Source organism: Engraulis encrasicolus, chromosome 22 (assembly GCF_034702125.1).
Source record: "Engraulis encrasicolus isolate BLACKSEA-1 chromosome 22, IST_EnEncr_1.0, whole genome shotgun sequence".
NCBI classification, from domain to species: domain Eukaryota; kingdom Metazoa; phylum Chordata; class Actinopteri; order Clupeiformes; family Engraulidae; genus Engraulis; species Engraulis encrasicolus.
The window spans coordinates 37,124,342-37,145,835 of record NC_085878.1 but is presented as its reverse complement, the minus strand read 5'-3'; the positions used below and the strand labels follow the sequence as shown (position 1 = coordinate 37,145,835).

The 21,494-nt window shown below is 41.1% G+C and overlaps 1 protein-coding gene across 1 annotated transcript; it reads left to right on the top strand.

Annotated features, from left to right (window-relative positions):
* Positions 1-13,245: 13,245 nt before the first annotated feature.
* LOC134439202 (troponin I, fast skeletal muscle-like) lies at positions 13,246-16,543 on the top strand. The gene is made up of 6 exons (XM_063189088.1): positions 13,246-13,284; positions 13,410-13,446; positions 13,571-13,699; positions 14,219-14,308; positions 15,233-15,409; positions 16,220-16,543. The coding sequence occupies exons 1-6, from the start codon at positions 13,277-13,279 to the stop codon at positions 16,301-16,303; spliced, it is 525 nt and encodes a 174-aa protein (XP_063045158.1). The 5' UTR covers positions 13,246-13,276; the 3' UTR covers positions 16,304-16,543.
* Positions 16,544-21,494: the final 4,951 nt, after the last annotated feature.

Genomic DNA, 21,494 nt, shown 5'->3' with positions numbered 1-21,494 from the left:
AAAGCGAGTCAAGCTAAATCCTCATCCTGTTTTGCATGTGCTCCAGATTTCACATACGATGGCAGTGAATTTTAAAGGTTTGGATTTGCGTCCGAGACCACTCATTTTCAGCACGCACAAAAGGTTATTTCAGCTTGTTAGAGACTACAACGTGCGCCTCACATATTTGATGTGAACTCTGACTCGCTGGCTGGCTGACTGGCTGGCGGCTGCTGGCTGGCGGCTAGCAGCCTGCCGGCCGGACTGGTTTGCTGGCTGGTCGATAGGCTGGCTGGCTGGTTGGTGTCATGGTTGCTGCAGTTTAAGTTAGCCATGTTGATTTCTTAATGGTGGTGTCAGACTGGTTTAACCTATGCACTACCGGACTACCTCAACATTCCCATGTGGACATCTGTTCATTATAAGTGCTGTTAATTGAAGCTCATCTGAGAAATTCCCACTTTTGAAAAGAGTTGATTGATGACATCTAACCTATAGCCTTAATCTACCATTATGATTCAACTCTGTTCATAATGATTTTTTTTACAAAAAATATTTCACATGTGTGAGGGAAGTTCCCCCACAATATGTTAACAGAGCAATATGACACAATAGTATCATACTACCGGTGCCTCAGTCATGGTGGATTATAGGGGGCGGGGGGTTTCACACATTTCTTAAAGGGGTATGCCACTATTTTAAAATAGTGGCATACCACTTTAATGACACCAACTTTTAGTTGGTTCAACAATCTTTATTGTTGAAAATAATGACAATTCTTAACTGATTTGACACCCTTTGTTGTTAAAAAAGAGTAATCACATGACACAATAATTTAACATCAACACCGGTGTAGTGTGGAATTCGACGCTTTTAAGTTACATGCAGTGTAAAATCAACTAAAACTGAGTGTTGATATTTTAACATTTTCAAAAGTGTTAATTTAACACCCAAAAGGATGTTCACATATACACACCAAAGCAGTGTTAAATTTAACACCCTGGGTGTTAATTTCACACTGGTATTTTTGCTGTGTGGAAATAGACTCCTAGATTATTACCACAAGCAGTGTCTATGGATAGCAGGTGTGCCGACGGATATCTCTAGCTCGAGTGCGACGACGGGTGAGTCTGGCCGACAGCCACATTAGCAGGATAGCAGCATGCTAAAGATGCTATTCCTCTCTGCACCCTAATACTAACAAGGGCAATGCGCTGCGGGTCGAGGCTGTGTTTCGTTACGACTCCATGGCCGTCGGTCATGGAGTTATTGTTTTATATGCAACGAAATCGCCCCTGCATCCGAGCACGAACATCTGTGTTGTGTAGTTATGACTTTATCCATGGCCGTGCAGTTAGTGTTATGCAACAACAGCCCCTGAGCACGAACATCTGTGTCAAAATATACCTACCGACTTCCAAATTGGCGCATAATGATGGGTGTTACGCCATTGATTAAGATTACATGAAAACCATGCTATTAGGCTACCTCGTCATACGTTTTTAAAGTAGCTGAAAGTGCAATTTCGCTATAGGTTTCAAAGACAGAGCGCAGCAGCCAAAGCATCGTCCCCCCCTTGTCACGTTGCCATAAACAAAAAAATAAGTTAGATGCCGCGCTGGTTGATCGGTAAGTTGTCGGCATAATAATTGAGATAACGCAATTGTTTAATAAGATTGCATTTAAACCATGCTAGGCTATTACCACACTACACAATTTTAAAGCTGGCTTTCAAAGTGTCACTTCGGTTTCAAGCTGTCAAAGACAGCGCAGAATGTCACATCCATGATCTGAGAAACCGGCTGCTGGCACCTTAACATGCTCCCATATTTTCCAGTTTACCACAGTACAGCCTACACTATTGTGTCATATGATTGATAATATCTTAATAATAATCAGCGTGTAGCCTGTGTAGCCTAGTAGGAGCGCGGTGCCGTCTAGTGCCCGTCGATCCTGAGCCAAAAATGGCATATCTTTCCAACCTATGGCATATGGTGGTGCATCATCACAGAAAAGTCTACTAGGCTGATTTATGAGGCTTAATATTCAACGTCAGTTTTTTTATATAATGTTAGAGGTGTGTTCTTTCGACATGTCGATGTTTGTATCTTAATGTTGTTTCCTTTATGAGATATGGGTCCTTCAAATGTATGATATTTCTGCAGCCAGACATACTCGCAAAAAGAGGGTGTCAACCTTATGACGTCACGGCCCTGTAAATATACTCATGCAGAGTAGAATCCACCTTCCTCATGGCGTGTTCCAATATCCGCCCTTTCCGCACTGTGTTTGGGTGCGCAGGGTGTTCCATTTCTAATCACGGCGGTAAAGTGTACTGTAAATTACCCGGATAACGACCCCCAAAACGGCCATTTTTTGAAGTGTGGAGTTACTGTACACTTTTGGTCGGCCGCCATGTTTGTCACGTAGTTGAGTGTCAGATCTGGCAAATGGCGGAATCTCCGTGATAACAACATAGTTTTGATTCCAAAGACAATCGCCATGTGTATTGGAGGCAGCGGTAACTTTAAAAAATGTCAGCATAACAAACAGTGCCTTCCATGATGAATTGCATATTGGCGGTAGGTAAACTCCGATGACACGCGACCAACCGTCATTTCCGTTAAGTGTATCAGACAGAACGGGAATCGGAATGTACTCGCCTCGTGAATCGCGCAGGGTGGAAAGGGTACTTCACTGCACTCAAACAAGGTACACAGTACAGAGGGTGAATAATGGAACACACCATCAGTCGAAAGAGTCCTGTTTTCGCAGTGAGTAGGCGCCCAGCAAAGCAGCACACAGGGCATTTCTAGTTGGACAGTTAAACCCAGTTGGTCGAACAAATTTCAGCCAGCCGAAGAGAACGAAAAGTCAGGTGTGTGCCTTCGGGGCAATGGTTTTGGAAAAGTGGGCTCAAGCCCCCATCGCAGCTTGCCTAATCAGGAGTCATTGTATCGTATTTGTCAGGTCGACAGGCAATGAGCGTCTCCCATAGAGATGGTGACCGATTCTTACAGAAAAAGAACTAGGCCTACAGTATTTGCAAATGCATGTGGACCACCTGACCACGAACATCAGATTCAAAGCCCTCTGCAATCTCATCACTGCACAGTGGTGAACTCAACTCAGCAGCATTGTCAAGTTCAACCACCTTAATAATCTCTCTCACACACTGCTGCTGCAAAAATGTTTCCACTTTCCAGCAAAATGTAAGATTAAAAACAATGAGAATTAAGCCAAAAGGTTATACAAGTCAGTGACCCAAACAGATGCAAACCAGCAACATGGTATAGGCCAACAAAACCACTCAAACCGCCCCCCAAAAAACGTTGAATCCCAAATAATTCTTTAGTCAGCCTACAATTGAAGATATGCCAGAAGAAATCTTCTATTAAACCAGATCCAACTTCTGTTCTTATAGGGGCCAAATAAATGTTAGGTTTGTTGGTTGTGCCAGGGTTATACAAATTCTATTTATTTTACAAAATATCTTAAAGTTCAAGGGTGGGGCTGGCAGCTCCCTCCTCACTATAGCCACTAATAGAGATAGTAGGGGCTCTAAGCCGAGAAATCGTTACGCGCTGGATAGAAGCATATCATTCGGTACACATGTTCCTTGAGTGATTTGAAGACATCCTAGAAGGGGTGCCCCTCGAAAAAAAATTGTCTACCATGTCATATATATAATATGTCATGTTGGTAATGCATTACATTGTTATTACATAACATTATACTTAGCTGACAATGTTAATATAGTCCTCAGCAGAGATGAAGCAAGGGTAGTCTGCTTGACCAGATTGATAAAACTACAAAATGTACATAGTGTGGAAGTATGGGTGAGTCTGTGCTTACATGATTGACAGCATGTAACATTGTGAACGATTTGAGAAGATTCTTGGTCTGAATTAAAATGAGCATTGCCCACACTAAAACTATGGTGAGAATAGACTGCTCCTAATGCTCGATCTGAATGGGATAGTGTCAGTGCAAGATGCCCTAGGTAGCAGGTTCTCCATCCTCTAATTTCCAGATTTTTTCCCCAGAATTTACAGATATACGTATTTTATTTGTATGAGAGAGGGTAAAGGACAGGACCTTTCCATATGTATGAAGAACCCCATAAGATCACCTAATTCTATATTTTTACAAGGCATTGTGCATATTGTGAGAGCATTTCTGTCATCTTTAGAATGGCATTACAGATTACTCAGTATAGGCCTACATGTAGGCCACAGTATGGCTTCAGTTTAAATTAAATGGAAATGATTTCTTAGTATATGTTGAGTAAGAAGACAGAGGTTAATTGTTTTTTTTAATTTGCAGACAAGTCCTCACCTAGTACTTGTGTCAAAAGTTGGCTCAGTAATCATTGAGTACTTAAGTTGCTATCAAAACTGACAGCTAATGGACAACATGTACCGTAGGTTTTTTGCCACCCTTACCCATAGGAGAAATATCTATACAGAACTAGAGATGCACCGGATCCTGATTTTTAGGATCCTGCCGGATACCGGATCCACTGCTTAAGATCCTGCCGGATCCGGAACCGGATACCGGATCCTACGGAAGGGTTGAAACACATAGCCTACTCACACACGTGGGCCCTTTTTATCACGTTGGCTCAAACTATTTTGACTTAAAAGCCTCGGCTACCGGATCCTGGATCCTGGAACCGGATCCGGATAGTCTGAAAAACCCCTATTATCCTGCCGGATCCGGAACCGGATCTTGGATCCTGTACATCTCTATATAGAACAACAATTCTCATATGAAAGTAAATCAGTAACTGTACTCATTTTCTTGATATGCAAGGCACACAAATAGTCTGAGAGGAAGGATAGTCTATCATACCCCCCCCCCCCCCCCCCCCAAAAAAAAACAAAAATGCCACAAGACTTTTTTTAACCTTCAAAATTTTGAGTGGTAACAGTAACACAACTCATTCCCACTATACCCTTTTGCATAATATTGTACATGTCCTCAGAATGCTCTATATGAGTGATTCTACGATTTCCCTGCGCTTTTGGCAAAAAAAAAAGCAAAATGTCAATTATCAGTATTTTTTTTCGACTAAATGACCTAGATGTTTACATAGTGTATATATTTAAGTTTCCAAACAAACAAATTGCCAAGCTTAATCTTAAATCATTTGATAAATACTCTAATGAAAGCGAACATTTGCTTAATTATTTTGTCAACAGTGTTATGGACAAATACTATGTCATTTCAAACATATATAAAAATACTACAGAGTTGAAACAATATATGTTTGAAAGTGCTTATATCCCTTAGCAGTAATGTTGTCATTAATCTGTGCAACTGATATAGAAAATGTGATTGTTGAGCTTCATAAGTAGGATTTTATGAGTCACTGTGATACAGACTGACACATTTTTCATCATAAATCCCTGTAACGTCTGATTTGAATATAGTCACCCTCCTTACACAAGACTTCCTTCTCCAGAGATAATCCCTAGTGTATGTTCCTAGGATTTTTCCAACACATAAGGGATCAATACCGCAAAAACACTTTCAAAACAGTCAACGGTGTAACTCAACTGTGTTACGGTCAACAGTGCAGGGGAACAAGTCGGCACTTTTTAAGGAGAAAAAAAACAGAGCAGACAAACCCATCTCCCTAAAACATTAAATATATTGTTTGTTTGTCTATCAATATGGAGATAAATTGGCAAAAACATACTCTTCCTCAACTGTCACCAGTGTTGCCAGATTGGGCTGGTTTCCCGCCCAATTGAGGTGCTTAGGATGACTGTGTGGGTAAAAAATGGCATCTATCAGAAAAACCTTCCCACTGCCATATAAATCAATAGAATTTGGCGGGTTTTTAGGGCGGATTTTGATCATTTTTTGAGCTGGAAATCATCAGCCTCATCTGGCAACCCTGACTGTCATACTTAATTGTAACACCATTGACGGTAACACCGTTGACATTTCAGCCATCTTTATGGTGTTGTGCTAACTGAGGACCTCAGAAGTTCCACCACAACACCTTAATCAATTCATGTATCTGTATGCTTTATCTGTGTTTTTTCTACATGTGATTTCTAATTCAGATTCTTATGAATATGTTGATAACACTGTTGACAGGCAATTTTCCCGCTATGAGAACATGAAAAAGAATGGATTAAATTATGGAAGGATGGAGCTCAAAATTTACCAAAAAGTCTTCCCGTATCCTGCCAAAGAGGTTATGACATCACGTGATGTTATTCGTATGGCCTAAGACCAAACCATTACTGATTTATGGAGGCGGTTTCAGACCGTGACACGGTTAACACAGTTTTCGTGGACACACACAAAATGGCAAATTTCATGTATAATGGAAAGGACAGTGGTCTTTCTGACAGTTTTGTCATATTGTGATGATTACTGTGAATCAACATTTGCAATCGTCTTGGGCAAAACAAGTTTCTTTACATGCTAATATGAAGACTGAATCTGACATTTGGAAAACAGGACGGCATGAAAACGCTCAAAACCAGTATTAAATATTCATTCTTGCTGAGGGAAATAATGCTATGTCTAAACTTTCTGTATTATATGAAAGATAAATGTTTTCTAATGTCCAAAACATCATTGGATGCAGTTAATAGTTAGTGGAATTGCCAAATAAAATCCACGGACTTAAAAGTGTAGGCGAATTAGAGAATCACTCATATGTTGCAGTTCTGTGTAGTTGTACTGTACCTATGTGAGAGAGGGAAGGCAGGCAGACATGTTTTAAACAAAGGACCACACCCACAAATAAAAAATAACCAGCAAACAATAAATTAAGTGGTTAGGTAGCCAACATGTCATCTAGATTAAAGCCAAAAGTAGATGAAAAACAGACATGTTACCATTTTGCTCTTTTAAAACATAAAGTATCTGTCAATATACTGTATGTATGGTGTATTGCATATTGATTATTCATAATTTCCTAAGCATAAATGCCCTCATCACTCCATTGTACACTTAGGACTGAGATATATCTGAACATCAGTATACATTTTATTTTGTAATGGCCTATAGTAAATCATCCAAGCTGTCACTGACACTTCATATGTACATGTATTATTGACTTGATTGATATGAATATTTCAGTTTGACTCCTAGGCTTAAATCATTGAGGGGGTCCTAAGGAAGTAGTTTGTGTGTGTGTGTGTGCGCGTGTGTAAGTGGGATTAAAATTATTGTTTGCCATCTTTATCTGAAGAGCAGACTGAGTGTCTGAACCTGCTAATGCTAGCATGCTAACATTGGGACAGTTATGTGTGGCCCAGTTCAAGGGTTTATCTCTTCTCCCCTAAATTTTCTAACCATAATTTTCTTTTTGGATTTTATAGATACAGTGGTGCTCATATGTTTACATACCCCAGCAGAATATACGCTTTCTTGGCGATTTCTCACAAAACCTTTTTTTTCACTCATTGCTAGTGACTAGCTTAAGATATTTATTAGCAATATTCTGAGTTTACTCTTTCAAAAGCATGATTACAACCCAAACTACCCAAATGACCCTGTTCAAAAGTTTACATACCCTAGTTTCTGATGCTGAATATGGCCCTGTTTAACATCAGGGACCGCTCTAAATTGTTTGTGGTAGTTGTGGATAAGGCTCTTAATGTTCTCAGTTGAGAAACCAGCACATTCTTCCTGGCAGAATGGTTGTTTCCTATAATATATTTGGGTGTCTTGCTGGAACCTCACATTTGAGGTTTCCCCTGAGTGACTGAATGATGTTGAGATCAGGAGAGTGAGATGGTCGCTCAAAAACTTCATTTTATTCTTTCTGAAGCTAATGACGGGTTGATTTGGCTTTCTGTGCTGAAATATTGTCATGTTGGCATGTCCAAACAATGGACCATGTGCAGTTTCAAGGCTGATGAGTGTCAAGTTTCCTCCAGTATTTTTCACAAGGCAATGTATTCATCATTCTGTGAGTATGGACCAAAAGTGTAGTGCATTTGTAACTCAAATATCCCCATGACATCAGTGGTCCATAACCATGTTTCACAGAAGGGATGGTGTAACTTTCATCAGAGCTGTTGACTGTTGTTGTTCTCCAAATGGTACTGTTAATAGTGGCTGAAAAAAGTTCCATATTGATCTCATTTTTCCAAATGACTTTGTCACAGGCATTTTGATGCTTCTCACTGTGCTTTTTGGTGTATCATATGCAAAATAACATGTTTGCATTTTTGTAGTAATGGCTTTCTCCTGGCAACCCCCAACAGCCCATCTTTCCTCAAGTGCCTCTTTCCTGTACAGTTTAAAACATTTTTTCATGTTGTCCTATATTTCACCTGAAGTTATTTTTTGGTTGTCCTATGCCTCCTGAACAATTTCCCTTGCAATGATCATTGCAATGCAATGATTCCCTTGCCCATTGGCTTGATTCCAACCAAACTCCTCATGTTGCATTTCTGAATTGAAATTCCAACGGTGCCAACATGACAATATTTCGACACAGAAAGCCAAATCAACCCGTCATTAGCTTCAGAAAGAATAAAATGAAGGTTTTTGAGCGACCATCTCACTCTCTTGATCTCAACATCATCCAGCCACTCAGGGGAAACCTCAAATGTGAGGTTCCAGCAATACACACAAAGATATTATTGGAAACAACCATTCTGCCGGGAAGAATGTGCTGTTTTGTCATCTGAGAACATTAAGAGCCTTATCCACAACTACCACAAACAATTTAGAGCGGTCCCTGATGTTAAACAGGGCCATATTCAGCATCAGAAACTAGGGTATGTAAACTTTTGAACAGGGTCATTTGGGTAGTTTGGGTTGTGATCATGCTTTTGAAAGAGTAAACACAGATTATTGCTAATAAATAGCTTAAGCCAGTCACTAGCCATGAGTGAAAAAAAAAGGTTTTGTGTAATCCTTCATATTTTGTGAGAAATCGCAGAGAAAGCGTATATTCTGCTGGGGTATGTAAACATATGAGCACCACTGTATGACCCACTGCATGTTTTTAAAACTCTTAATGAATGTTGGTTCAATAGCTAATTGCCCAGAAATGAGCTCTCAATTGTAGAGTGATCTCATTCTGACCATGGTTTTTATGATTTTCCTGTTTTTGAATCTAAATAAGACATATATAACATTGTTTTTATGGTAAGTTTTGCACATATTTTCAAAGTTCAGTTTGTATACATCACACACAAATAGGTGGATTGGCCCATAACACCATTATGTCCAGGCAGTACAGCATTTTACTACTATTGGCTCGTTTTGGGCAGCCATCTTGGATTTACCCCATAAAAATGACCTTAATGACATTGAAATTTGGGGCACCCCTTCTGAAATGATGGAGAACACCCTAAGGAAGGTCTACACCGATTTTGGTGCTTCTATCCAGCGCGTAACGATTAGGCCCTTTTTGGACGGTAAGATCCCCAGCTAAGATCTCTTTTTACTGTAACAGCGAGTTAACACATGTTATGTCCAAAGTGTATCAATAGAGGGCGCTTTTTACACAGAAGGTGTAGGAGGGCACAACCTCAGAAGCAGGCATACTGCAGGTTGACTAGAGGAGGCATATTGGGAAATGTGTAGGTATAAAATGGAATGGGAGTAAAAGTTAACTACAGACATGTCTAATAGTTCCATCATGTAATGCCGTCACTGAATGGTAATTTCAGGAGGAGCATTTTCAATATTTGGGGGGAAAGAAGGGAAAGAAGAGAAAGAATCACTCAGGAATGTGGTTACCGCTTCTTCAAAATTTGCCAGAGTACACTAAAATGTCTTTGAGCATAGAAAATATGTTGGATAAGTTCAATGAAGTTTCTCTTTTGTCATGCTATGTCATGTTGAAATGGGCTATCCAAACATTTGTATTGAGACTTCAGAGGACACATGCTAGTCATTTAAGCAATTGTGCAATTGCTTATGTTTTAGTAGGAGCTCTTGTAGCTATTTACCACCCCCTAGTCATTGTTAAATATAGCATACACAGTAGTATCACTGTTATGTCTTACCTCTAGGGGGTGAGATGTAAACCTATATCATGTGGTGTATACCACCTATATCAACATGAATATCATTTACTTTTTTATCCTGGGTGTGTGTGTGTGTGTGTGTGTGTGTGTGTGTGTGTGTGTGTGTGTGTGTGTGTGTGTGTGTGTGTGTGTGTGTGTGTGTGTGTGTGTGTGTGTTTTAATTTTTTTCAAGTGAAGAGGTGCAAAAAAAGACATTGCATTACTGGCTGTACTTGTATAGCTCCTGTGGCAAATAACAGTTGAACTTGAACACACACACACTCAGATGTGTTTGTGTATGATGATCTTGTTCTCGTAGGAACTGCCCCTGATTGCAGGAGGGTGATGAGTCCAAGAAGCCATGGATGTGGGGCAGTCATGGGTAAGTGGTTAGGGCATCAGACTTGTTGGTGGGGTGAATTAGAGGAGAAAGGAGAAAGCTATGTGCAGTATCATGGATTGAAATGAATGGAGAGAACATGGGGAAATGGGAGGAATTTGTAATCGGTAAGTAATGATTACACAGGAGCACCAAAAGGGAAAGATTTGTACCTTGGGGCATCAAATCCACACAAACACTGTACACATAATTGTCATAGAATTGACATTCATTCCCTGTTCAGTATGTCTGGGAGTGGTCCATTGTGAATTACACTGGCGACTGTCTGAGCATGTGTGGAATGCTCAGTTTTCACACCTGTCAACCAATGCCCACCCCTTGGACTTCATCAGTGTACACACTGAAGATAGATCAGAACAGGTGGGCTAAGATAGGGGAGCCCTGTGGAGTCTGTGGAGTCACCGCACACACACACACACACACACACACACACACACACACACACACACACACACACACACACACACACACACACACACACACACACACACACACACACACACACACACACACAAAGGCCTGTCCCCTCTATCTCCTCTCCTCTTTTTGTTCTCCCCTGCTCTCCTCTCCTCTCCTCTCCTCTTTTTGTTCTCCTCTCCTCTCCTCTCCTCTTTTTGTTCTCCTCTCCTCTCCTCTCCTCTCCTCTCCTCTCTTCTCTTCTCTTCTCTTCTCTTCTCTTCTCTTCTCTTCTCTTCTCTTCTCCTCTCCTCTCCTCTCCTCTCCTCTTTTTGTTCTCCTCTCATCTCTCCAGGGTCACATTCACTGTAGACTGGTGAAAAACGTTTTCCTTGGAGGCCCTCTTTAAACTAGCTGTTGAAAGTTATGCTCGTGCTTTCATTTTCTTTATTTCTATTGGACTGCGCAAAGTTGTAAATACAAATATTTCCATGTGCTGAACTGTGCCAGAGTTTGCATCTGTAAACCCTTGGCGATGTTCAATTGCTCAACTCAAGTAGACAAAGGACTATATGCTATCCTAAAATGTGCAGTTGTGAAACAAAAGCGTAAGAAATTATGATCACTACTAAAAGAAATGTGAAAGCAATGAAATCCTCACTAAGCATTGGCGGTTTTCCATCTTAGATAAAGAGACACGTCTAGCGCAGAAGGGAATATTTAATGGAGCATCATCGATTGCTCAAACTAAGTACACACAGGGCAGTAGTTAATCCTAAAATGTTATACAATGAAGCTAAATAGAAAAAACACATTGATGCTGAAAGAAATGTGAAAGAAAGGAGATCCTCACAGAGCTACTGTAGCCAGGGTTATTTGTTTCAAAGTGGGTGCTGGAGGAAGAAATCTCATCGTTGGGCATCATCATCAGGGGTGCCGATCGGGGCTGGGCAATGGGGAAAGTTGTCTCGGGCCCAGGGAGAGAGGGGCAACCAAAATTCAATGCCTCATTAAATAGGATCTATTGGGCTGGGGAGCCCTTTCAGATGACTTTGTCCTGGGCCCAGCCACAGCTGTCAGCAGCCATGATCATAGTATAGTATAGTATAGTATGCCCTTTATTATCCCGCCATGGGGAAATTCATTTGTTGCAGCAGTAACATACAGATTGTGCAAAGACAGTAGACAGCATACATACAACACAGGACCAGGAGGTTAAAAAGTATATGTAGGATAGATAAAAATAGAGATGTTAAAGAAAATAGAAATGTCTCTGTTAAAAACAACAAGTACATTAGTAAAAGTGACGGTGCATTTGTAAAAAGTGCATTAGCAGCACCATCATCATCACCATGTGAAGTGGGCACAAGGGAGGTTGCTGCATGTGATTATGGGATGGCTGGAGCAAACAAAGCCCATTGGCTTAAGGGCAGGATCGGCTGCCTTTCACAGAGGTTGGCTTTGGCCGAGACATCTGAGCGCACTATATATACTCCGATCAGATTTCTACTGTCCATGGGCTCACCCCCGTCTCATTCATCTCCTCCGCAAGACCCAGCCTCAACCTCACTCTGGTCATCTTTCCCTCGGGTTGATAGGTGAGATCTTTCCTCCATTCCTTCAGGGTCACTGTTCTCCATCTCTTCTGCACTAGGCATCGGGTGGGGTGTAAAATCACAGGGATTTGGAGGCTGGAGGGTGCAAGGTCTTGGGGATTTGGCCTGTGTTGTTTCTGGTTCTTGAGTAGCTGCCACTTGAGAGGGGTTTGTCAGTACTGTAGTCTGCACTCTGTGACCGTCCATTGTCATGCTTTCATTGCATTTGTGTTTGGACCGAATATTGAGACAGAAAGTAATACATTCTGGTGGTTTAAAACTAATACCTCACGCAATATTATTTTCCTGTATAATATTATTTTTTCTCCGAAAATGCGTGTCAAGAGTGGTACATGCCCCTAAGGTTCTGCGTTTGTTATGAGTAAATTGCCCTGTGCTAGATTCAGAATTTGAAACGGTGTACTCTCATTTTTGCTTTATGTACGTAGACCTTTTGACCTAGACTGAGAGGATGCTGAAGGGTGATCGAGCTGTCATTCATGTCATGTGTTTATGATGGCAATAAGAACAGGAATAACAAAATAATCGTGAGTGTGCAAGTCAGATTCAATATACAGGTAAGCATTTAGACGTAAATGGAGAGAAAAAAGAGCAAGAAAGAGGGGAGTTGGCTTGATAATGTCTCTGTGTAGTTGAGGAAATTCTTTGAGGGGCAGGTCGGAGTCAGCTGTTGTTGACTTTTTGCTTTGGAACGCACCAAATAGCGGTAAAGACAACTGGCCCCCCACTCCCAAGCCAATTTTAGACATGATAACTTCCAGTCAAACCCCTCTTCTCAGGAGAAAAGATTGTGGCGTCAGACATTTTTTTATTGTCTAAAATGGTCCAATTTTATATAATGGTCTATTTTTTGTATTCACAGGAGTTAGCAACAAAAGACTGGCAAGATGTCTGAGTAAGTTCTTATTTTTGTACTTTTTGTAAAAGTTTTACACACTGTTATTGTTATGCAAAAGTGGTTAATACGGTACTAACAATGAACAACATTTTGTTCTCTTATATATTCTTTGAACTCAATAGGAGAAAGATGACCTCAAGCCGCAGGCATTACCTAAAGGTTAGAAACCTTTCATTAAAACACTTGAAAATTTAACAAAATACAATGTTCACAAAAACCGTTGTACAGAATTATAATAATACACGGTCATCAGAGTGATGATGGGGACTCTCTGTTCTTGTAGAGCATGATGCTGCAGGTCGGTCAGCGTTTGCTTGAGGCTGAAATCCAGCAGGCGGAGGAAGAGAAACAGAGATACTTGGAGGAGAACTGCCCATCCATTGACTTCCCATCAAGCATGCATGAACTGCAGGTAGGCCACTGCACAAAACCTCCCATGATAAGGGGAGTTGAGTTGTTCATGATATTGAACATCTACCAAGCCCTTAAAATGACATGCGAGATTTTTTTTTTTTAAAAACCAAAGTGTTTCTCGTGCCCACCAGAAACTTTCACGTGCCCACCAGAAACTTGCACATGAGCACCAGAAAGTTTCGCACGCGCACCAGAAAGTTTCGCACGCGCACCTGAGACCTAGTTTCTGGTGGGCACAACAATATTTCTGGTACGTATGAGAACGTTTCTGGTGGGTATGAGAACTTTTTTTTTTCGCAACCGGAAAGTTTCTGGTGTGCACAGGAATGTTTCTGGTGGGCACAAGAACATTTCTGATGTGCACGAGAAATCTTTTTTTTTTACTCTCACATGTCATTTTAAGGGCTCCGTAAACATCAGTGCATGGTACTGATAAAGATTTCACATACGAGATACTTTTTTTGCCAATGACTTTGAACAATCATGAATGACCATTAATGTTTTCTCCTTCCATTAGGACCTGTGTAAAAAGATACACCAGCAGATCGACTCGGTGGATGAGCAGAGATATGACATGGAAAGCAAAGTTGACAAAGTCGACAAAGAGGTGCCACAGACAACATACCATGGAAACATAATGGAAAACAGTGCACAAAAGTGCATCGAGATTGATTTAAAATGCAGTGCTTCTCTTGTAACACAGGCACAGATGTTGCTAACATCGATCATGTTTTGTCCAAAAGGCCTATGACAGTAAATTATGCCAGGTGTAGGCTGTGTAACCAAGGTCTCTGGTGGGTCAGGAGCACCGTGGACACCTGCAGAACGTTTGATTTTTACAACTTCATCAAACCGCTTCAGGCAGATGGTTTAGATACAGATGTCCAGGTAGTGGAGGCAGTGTGTTGGCCTCGAATATGCAGTATGTATTTTATACTGAGTTGACTCATGGTCACAGAAATAGAAATAGTCTTCTTGCCGGGTTGGTTTGTGCTGTGCCATGTGAAGACTAAGAGCCCCTTTTTCAAAATGCTAAAATTGTGTTTCCTAAAACTTTCTAAAACTTTGATTTTAAGGTTTGTCCAAAAATTGCTGCCTTACGTCAGTGTCACATGATGTTTCCTTACCCAACCTCAAACAAGAAAGCAGTGTTTTAACGATAATACCTGGAAGTGGAATGCAAACACTTTTTTTTTAATTCTCTATTATTATTAATAAATTATTATTATTGATGATGATGATGATATATTTTTAAATGAATACTGGACATAATAATAGATAATATATATGAATAATAATAATAATAATAATAATAATAATAATAATGATGATGATATATTTTTAAACGAATACTGGACATAATAATATATAATATATAATAATAATAATAATAATAATAATAATAATAATAATAATAATAATAATAACAATAATAATAATGATGATGATGATGATGATGATATATTTTTTAAATGAATACTGGACAGGTATATATGGTTTTGGACTATAACTCTTCATGTGTGCTGGTCAGATTGAGGACCTGAGGCTGAAGGTGCAGGACCTGAAGGGCAAGTTCAAGAAGCCGGCGCTGAAGAAGGTTCGCATGTCAGCGGACGCCATGCTGCAGGCGCTGCTAGGCAACAAGCACAAGGTCTCCATGGACCTCCGGGCCAACCTCAAGCAGGTCAAGAAGGAGGTCAAGGAAGAGGTGGGGGCATGTAAAAAAAAACGACACACACGCGCACAGACACATGTACCCTCTCTCTTTTCACTTTCTCTCTCTCTCTCTCTCTCTCTCTCTCCCCCCCCCCCCCACACACACACACACACACACACTTTCTTTTTACTTTAATAGTCCCACTTCGATGTATTTTCACACGCTCATTATAAATCACACAATAGACATATTAACACTATTGCTAATATTACTGTATGTAATGTTTTGTTAAAGTGAATTCCTTCTCAAACTTACACACAGTAAAAACTTCAAATATAGACCATGTACTGTACTCACACTCCGTTTAAAACAGTTAGGGTGCAGCAGCATTGATTGTTTACGCACATAATAACCGGTTGAATGAGTAGATAACTGCTACTCTGTGTTTGCCAAGTGATGAGGCCTAATGCTGGGGTATGGTCCTGTGTTTATGAAGGCACTGACAGTTATGACTCACCTAATTCCATAATGGCAGCCAGCGTAACACATGTTACTGCCGTGTGGAGCCATTCATACCTCAGCAATGTGGGCAGCTGGCGCTTCATGCTTCACACTGCGTGACTCACCTTTATCATCATCCTGTTCTCTATCCTATCTTTCTCTCCCCTCCCAACACACACACACACACACATGCGTGCGCGCACACACACGCATGCACGCACGCACACACACACACATGTACACACACACACACACACACACACACACATGTACACACTCTCTCACACACACACACACACACACACACACACACGCACACACACACGCGCATGCACACATGCGCCTGTACTCCCTCAACAGGAGAATGTTGGCGATTGGCGTAAGAACATTGAAGACAAGGCTGGCATGGACGGCAGGAAGAAGATGTTTGAGTCTGAGGCCTAGGACATTCCATTCGACTGATTGGACAACTTAAAAAAGCCACTATGTTAATGTGCTTTTGTCGTAGTCATTTTGTCTTTGGCTGTAGATCTGATCATGTTTTTTGACCTAATAACTTAACTGTCATCTGGTGATATACAGTTCACTACAAACTTAAACTCGTAACTTAAAATATATGGTTGATCTCTATCCAAATGCTTACACTTCAAAATCTTTCATTCTGCACTTCATCCTGATTCTGAGGTGGACGCTGTAAATAAACACTGTACTGGCTGATTGCAGACTCCTATGGCTTTATTACTGTATATTCCTGCTGCTCTCAAAAATGCTTAGACTATTCTATTCTGTTCTGTTCTATTCTGTTCTGTTCTATTCTATTCTATTCTATTCTATTCTAGTCTATTCTGTTCTGTTCTATTCTATTCTGTTCTATTCTGTTCTATTCTATTCTGTTCAATTCTATTCTGTTCTGTTCTGTTCTATTCTATTCTATTCTATTCTATTCTATTCTATTCTGTTCAATTCTATTCTGTTCTATTCTATTCTATTCTATTCTATTCTATTCTATTCTATTCTATTCTATTCTATATAGGCCTACTATTCTTAGACTATCCTATTCCCACCACACTACTTTGAGTATCTTGTTTTGTGAGGAAGATTTAAATGCCCCATTCACCTTGGATTCCTTGGATTACTTGACAATATTCCAGTTGACACTTCTGTAGATTAGTGAAACTCCGGCAATTCCTGCTTCTTTCACTGGTTGCACTTAGGCTTCAAAGAACCGCACATGTGCAGAAGACAGACATCATGAGATACTGCCTTTGTAATGCATCTCAGCATTCTGTCCAAGGCCTCTGCTTTATGACTCTTCCTGAACTGGTACCCAGATGTCCTATAAGAGCGAGGTTGAGATTTCAGCTTGTGCCAGAAGGGGGCGTCTCTCTCCTTTTTTTTCTGGTGCGACTTGTGCTTGTGACACAGAGGGTGTGAACAGAGCATGATTGAGAGTGGAGAACTGAAGCACATTAACCTACACTAAAAGCCCCCAGTCTGTGTAGCATTACTGATGCCGTTGACATCTTTGACGGGACCTGGGACAAAATCATCTGAAAGGGCCCCCTTCTCAATAGATAAAAATGAAATGGGGTCCCAATTCTGGGCCCCATCTTTCCTTGCGCCCGGGACTGACACCCCCTTAATACTTTGACATTTAGGACACCAGACAGCCGTCTGCCAAGGTCCAGATCACAAGAACAATGTTCTTTAGATTGTGTATTAGTATGACCACCACAGCCCATAATAGAAGGTTTAGGATCGGAACCAGGTTGCGTGCCATCAAACAGATAGACAGCTGGCCAGAAATGTGCACATGTGGTGCAAACAGGCATGTGAACTATTCGTGCGCATAAACACCATTTATATCAGAATGCCTGGCTGCCCTCACGGCTGCCATTGTGGCTTTGCAAGCAGGAGTCTCTCTGTCTCCTTTTCCCTGTGTACAGTACTGTGTGTGTGTGTGTGTGTGTGTGTGTGTGTGTGTGTGTGTGTGTGTGTGTGTGTGTGTGTGTGTGTCTGTGTCTGTGTCTGTGTGTGTGTGTGTGTGTGTGCGTGCGTGCGTGCGTGCGTGCGTGCGTGCGTGTGTGTGTGTGTGTGTTGAGACAGGCAGCAAGGCTGCTCAAAAGACTCTTGTGTTGAATACCCATGTTGTTGCCTCCTAACTATTCTAGTGCAACTATTCGTTCACATTCAAATAAGTAATATATAAATAACAAATGTTCACGATCACCAGAAAGGATTGCCTTCCCAAAAGAGTGCATAACCGCGACATGAGATTCCTACCTACAGTACTTAGAGCTACAGAGGTTGTTGCAACACTTTACTTTGTAACACTTCATATCCCTGTGTGGTTCAGCCACAGAGGAAGCGAGAGTCACTCCCCAACACAGAGGTGAGCTATAGTTTTCCTTCCGCAGCCACCGTCACCCCCCCACGCCGTGAACTTTCAAACACTGTCAAGCTAACGAGCAGGAAATTTGATTCGGAATAAGTTATGTGCCAGGAACTACATTACTGCGAGACAGATGGATTCCTCACTTTAGGATCATATATCTCCTCTCCTTTTGAAAAACGACCCTCGTAAATTAAGACTGGCATGCTTGCTTATACTGGTGAGATATAGTTTGACATGCGGCAGTTTTTCAAGCCACTAATTATGCAAGGACAAAATATGGATTCGCACACCTCCATCCACATGGTGGCAGTAAGATTTGGATCTTTTAATGGCAGTACAATACATCACTTTTTGCAGTGAAGATTTCTTCAAAAGGTAAATGCATATTAGAGCATTTACTTAATGGGTTTGTGCAGCATATGATATAAAAAGTGTTGAGTCACAGCAGGCCTATTTCAACCTCAAATTGATATATGGGTCTCTTTTTAAGTAGGCAGTCATATCAGTGCACAGTCTAACAATCTTTCCACACTGCCAATTAAATTATTTGAAAAATAATGTCGTCTACTAATATCATACACACCTTCTAATTTCCAAAAATCTAGTAGGAGCCACTTTTTTCCTGGACCAGCCTAGTGACGCAACTCACAGAGCACTGGAGTCTGAGAGACAGGCACTTCCATTATACAACTTCCATGAGACACCCAAGGTGTGGGGAGCTGGACCTTGCAAGGACCAATCATGGTGCAGTCAAGAAACCATGGTACAAAATCAGTGGTTCCTACTGGATATATTCTGAACAATAATCTGATACGGTATTTGTGGCGCATGCAGATGCTACAAAAACATAAAACAAATAAATGATTGACTGAAAGATGGACACGAACCAAATGAGTTCCTTCTGAGAGTCAATTATCCATTAAAACTAAATGACCAAAAGGAGGGCGTCACTCTTCCTTCGATCCCTGCTTGCCATTTCTACTCTCCTCTCCTCCCATGGCACACTCTCCTCTTCTCCGGCAGTCTTAAGTAGAAACACGACAACAAGTCACATGTCAGTCTGATGAGGGTTGAGGAGATGCTTGGCCCTTGTGCTTTGCCAGTATCCCCCCAGCAGAGCTGTTTGGTCCATGGGTGTCTCTTGACCTTCTATGGTCATGCGGCTTTGGACCCCTGTCCCCTCCCTCCTTCATCAGCTCCTCCAGCAGCCACCCCCCCCCCCCCTCCTGCCAAATCTCTCACGGTCCCCAGCACCACACACCCATGCATCTTGAGTTACCCCAAGCTGCACACAGCACAGGCAAAGCAACAAGGAGGGGTGGCTCTCTCTCTCTCTCTCTCTCTCTCTCTCTCTCTCTCTCTCTCTCTCTCTCTCTCTCTCTCTCTCTCTCTCTCTCTCTCTATTTCTCTAAGTATAACTACAGCTGGCTATGCAAGGACAGATTCCACACCACTAACTTTGGAGAGTGGCTCACTCACATCTTCCCCAGACACTATTAGTGGTGGACTGATTATTTCCTTTCGCTGGCAGCATTATGATTTAATCCCCACAGACACATTTTGCTGCAATTATAAGAGTCTGTAGCCGTGGCCAAATATATACAAGCATGGACCAGCTGAGTGAGAAATGTAAGGAAGGTATGCTTCTGAAGAGGAAGTAGTTTGTTTGACATGCTCATGGGAATAAACACATGCAGGAAATTGACATGTAAAATACAAAGAATTATCTTATTTTGAGGTAGGCTTATTCAAAAAGTGTTATTAATGATGAAATGCCACGGTCATAAACAACTTTTAAAAATACTCTCCGGTGTGCTAGGCCAGGAGACGTATTTCAGGCTGCTGGTCCCTCTCCTGACACCGTGCTGAAGGCTTGTTACTGAAATACGTCAGTGTGTGTATTTAAAAATGGTTTATGGCCACCTCTGTATATTGAAACCATTTTAATTGATTTAGAAGATGGAGGTTTAACAGGTATGGTGTTTTCCTAGTCTGTCTGCGATACTATCTTTTTTGTGGCTGTGATTTTCTTTCTCCTTTTTTAAAAATTTACATTTTTGGTCTTTTTGCCTAAAGCGAATGGGGAGAGAGAGACTGGGAAGGGCCGGCTAAGCACCCAGGCCAGAAATCGAACTCAGGTCGTCCACATAGCAGACGAGTGCCTTACTGTTGGCCCACAGAAGGGCCATGATTTTTCTTTCTCATCAGGTAAACTAATATACTGGCAGCACCTTGTTAGTAAGCAGGAATATTTGTTGTCATATCTGTGCCATATACAAACTGATTTATGAACTCTTTGGCATTTTAACTAGACACCCTCAGCATGTTAGCACCTTCTGTTAAATGCTCCTCAACGTAACGTAACGGTCCACTGTCAAATCGTGAAACTGTAAAATTTATATTTATGCGCCAGTGACATGTACACCGCAGGACTACCTTGTCAAGATACACAGGGAAGGAAGGTCGGCTGTCTGATTGGAAGGCGCAGGTTGAAGTTCCTCTATGACAGGGTGCAGAAGGGGGCAGTTTCACCTGTTGACCCATAGGGGGTGCACTCCTACTGCAACAGCTGATGCTTTTGGAGCTGCATTAGTAAGCTGACATTATCATGGGCCACAGTAGGCCTATGCTACAGCATATCCAGTGCCTGCTAGAAATGGCATTAGCATTTGTTTTCCTCTGAAAATCATTCATGAATAAATATAAACTCCATCTGTCGCTCAACTGAGCAGAACCAAAATGACGCCCAGCTCCCACATCAAAACCTAAGACATTCTTTCCCTCTGAAGTGTCATTTGAGGACCAACAGATGGTTTGTTGACAGTGACGGCATACATTTATAGTGGTTGCAATTCTCTGAAGGCCAACACTATTACCAACACCATGTAAGACAAGTTATTTATTTATTTATTTCTTTCTTTCTTTCTCTTTCTTTCTTTCTTTCTTTCTTTCTTTCTTTCGGGACATCACAGATTGACGTACATAGAGGCCTACATAGTAGCCTACATTACATGCATGTAAAATAATGTGCCAGATTATAGCACTAATTCCCATCTGGTGTCAAAAATAGACAGGCTATGTTTACAAGCACAGATATAAACACTTGTACCAACACTGTAAGTAAAAGGTGCAACTACATAAGCTATAATCACATTTGTGAATAGAAATACGGGGTTAACATAAAAACCATCATTACGAATACCTATAGACATGTTATAGAGTAGTTGTCCTTTTTGTATT